Source organism: Teleopsis dalmanni, chromosome 2 (genome assembly GCF_002237135.1).
Source record: "Teleopsis dalmanni isolate 2A chromosome 2, ASM223713v2, whole genome shotgun sequence".
In the NCBI taxonomy this organism is placed as follows: domain Eukaryota; kingdom Metazoa; phylum Arthropoda; class Insecta; order Diptera; family Diopsidae; genus Teleopsis; species Teleopsis dalmanni.
In genome coordinates, this window is record NC_051847.1 from 243,909,490 (window position 1) to 243,912,812 (window position 3,323).

At 30.0% G+C, this 3,323-nt stretch overlaps 1 protein-coding gene across 1 annotated transcript in view; it reads right to left on the reverse strand.

The window, feature by feature from the left end:
- Window positions 1–2,759, reverse strand: part of LOC119677220 (regulator of nonsense transcripts 1 homolog) — a 4,992-nt gene extending 2,233 nt beyond the window's left edge. The window contains exon 1 of the mRNA XM_038088491.1: window positions 2,691–2,759. Within this exon, the coding sequence (XP_037944419.1) occupies window positions 2,691–2,759 (69 nt within the window). The remainder of the gene's footprint in view (window positions 1–2,690) is intronic.
- Between the last annotated feature and the right edge of the window lie 564 nt (window positions 2,760–3,323).

Below are 3,323 nucleotides of genomic sequence, written 5' to 3' on the forward strand. Positions count from 1 at the left end.
TGATATTGTAGTTTTTCCAAAATTCTCTTATTGATTGCTTCTCTTCTCCGTTTTTTTTTAAACATCTGCTTAAATGTTCGGGTTGAAATAAAAGAGCGCTAAACCGAAACAGCGTTAAACGAAACAGGGGTCTTACTGTATTGGATCTAATATTTCCAGAAAAAGTTTATATTTATAAATTAAAATGCATTATATTGATCATCAAAACAGTATCTTAGACGTATAATGCAGAAAATAGATAGTTAGAAAACAGTAAAAATTACGTTACTTAAATCTTATACTTTAAATTCTTTAAATCTTAAGTGAGTGGTCAAGTGTTATACTTTAGTAGAACAGAGCTAAGGGTATTGGTACTTTATCCGACAGATTACCTGGACTTGATTTAGCATCTCAATAAGATGTATCTTTATAAGTAGACAGAATGTTGAATCTGCTTGGCCTTTGATTATATTCTTTATGATTGGATTTAAGCTAGGCTTTAATACTGAAACTGCTATCCATCTAATATAAAAAAATTCTCAACAGCTGACAGCTGAAAATTTTCATCTTATTGCTCTTAATTCGAAAAGCTGAAACTTTCTTTCTCAATTAGGACCAATTTCTAGAAAAATGTCATACCAATTTCTTGTTGTACTATTCCATTAAGAGAGAGATAGCACTATACATTGATAATTTATTATTTATTTATTTCTTTTCGTATTTCAGTTGTATTGTAATAAAATAGTGTTTAGGTGTTAATATTATAAAAGAAATATCTCCGATACATTCATGTGCCTACTTTACTTTTCAATTTAATTTTTTATAATATATAAATAATTATATAAACACATATAGATTTGTTTATATATATGTCTTTTACATATGTTATAAAATTGTTTAATATTTTTATATAGTATCTTTATGTGATTGCTTAGTATCAAAAATGTCAACAAGTTCTAGTTGTTAAATTAATTTTTTAGAACTTATAATTTTGTGAATAAAATACAAAAAGTGGTTAAGTAGGCGATATTCATAAACATAATAATAATTTGTATATTAATTAATATGTTTTAATTAAAATTTAAGAGTTTACAATAAATACAAATATTACCTTTAAAATACATTACTCTACTCAAACATTATTTAAATCCAGAAAAAAAATATGGAGAAGGGATCTGGTTTTATCTACCAAATGAAAGAAGGTCATTGAATAAAACTGTTTACATATATATATATTAGTATTTGATTTAATAAACTAAATTTAAATTAAAAAAAACTTGTTTTTTGTATGCCAACGACTGACCAAATTAATATTTTTTTTTGTTTGTGATGTGTTGTTTTTAATATAATATTTTAAGGTAGAAACACCGTAACGTATGAGTAATTAAAAAATTAATTATCGCATAACAACAAAATAAAAAAATTTGTTCCATTTTTAAAAATATTACATTAATATATATTTGGGTAATTTGGGTGTGTAAATTTTAATTTTAATTTTAATTTTTATTAATAGATTACAAATATCATATTAGTAAATATAACATTTGTAATTGTTTTAATATAATTATGATGAAGTATAAAAATATACAAATCTTTTATAAACTATACATATAATTTTATATAACTAACTATTTGTGTTAGATATAATGGATAATCAGACCTTAAGTCTTAAGTCTTTAAGTCCTTAAAATCATTTTCATGGCATGTTATTAAATTTTCAAGTTATTTTTTTTTCCAAACAAAAACACTTAAATCTAAAAGATTCAAATTTATTTTGTAGGCAAAAAAAAATTATAAGTAATTTAGCGCTATCCCCCGAAGAAGCACATTTTATTAACCCGATTGATGTTTTGTACGTAAATTTTTATTATTAAATATGGGAGGTGATTATGGGGAATCATATACTATTATCTACATAAATAAACTCTTAAAGCAACTACAAGATTTTAACATCAAAGTCTGATATCACAGCAAATCAATTTGCTATAGTGAATATAATCAAAACTACATCTATACCTTCTACGAATTATCCACTTGCATAAGAGAGTTAAAGTGAATTAAATACTAACTCTAGAATGGATTATTTAGTTTTTGTTGGCATTTTATTATAAAGTTTGTAACTTTAAGGCCTAATATCTCAGAAATCAAGTTCCAAAAGTGGACAAAGTCCACCATATTGTCCACTATTCCCATTGGGACGTAGAGCGTCAATAATTCTTCTTAATCTGACTCTGTAGTTGTCAGTTCATGTATATAACGCTTCAGCTAACTCACTTTCGGCCGCTCTTTTTTATGTTTTCGCTGGCGCACCAAGTCTTTCTCTCGGTTGTCTGAGCGTATGGCCTTCCAGTTTAATTTTCTCATTTTCATCTCATTTTTTGCTGCTTTTTGATTGATTTGATTAAGGCGTTAATTTGATATTCGTTCTGGCCACCATATTTTCAGAATTCTACTTAGACACTTGTTGACAAACACTTGCATCTTTCTGTCTATACATCTGGGGTACTTTCATGTTTCCAGCGGTAGTACAAGATAGGTTTCACAGTTGTGTTAAAGACTGGCAGCTTGGTCTAATTCCTAAATTGACTGGATAGCCATATGTTGTTATGTTTGCCAAACGCGGCTTTCGCTTTATTGATCCGATCACCAATTTCTTTATCAGCTCCACTCGTATTTGTCACAATGCTTTCCAGGTAGGTAAAAGAGTTTACCCATTCAATTTCTTCTCCACCATTTACATGCAACCTTACATTTTGAGCTGCGCTATAACCGCTAGTCATGCTTTTCGTCAAACTCTGCTTGTTTATGGCGGATGTCGTCTGCTGTAATTCATCAAGTCTGTTACTTAAAAGCAGGACCTCTTCAGTGAATTCTAGATCTTGTAAACACTCAAAGAGTCCCCATTAAATATTCTGTCCCCATTACCATCTATCGCAAGAATGAAAACCTAGTGATAGCATACACCCTTGTCGTACACCTGTTTTGATGTCAAAAAACTCAGAGAGCAGGTTTTTTGCGAATCACGCGACATTTAATATACTTGAACGGCTCCTTCAGAAGGTTCACAATTTTTTCTGGTATTCCACTTTTGGAGATTGCTGTCCGAATGTATGGTCGGTTTCAACTGCCAAAAGCTTTTTTGAAATCTTGGAAGGCCACATAGATACTTACTTACTTAGTTGGCCATTACATACGTGACTTGTCCTTGGTCGCGTCGAGTAGCCTCTACCAGTTAGCCCGAGTATTTGCTTACTGTCGCCAGTTGGTAGTACCGAGCGCCCCCAAATCGTTGGTCACCTGATCCTTTCATCGAAGCGGACGTTCTCTATCACTTTTTCCACCTG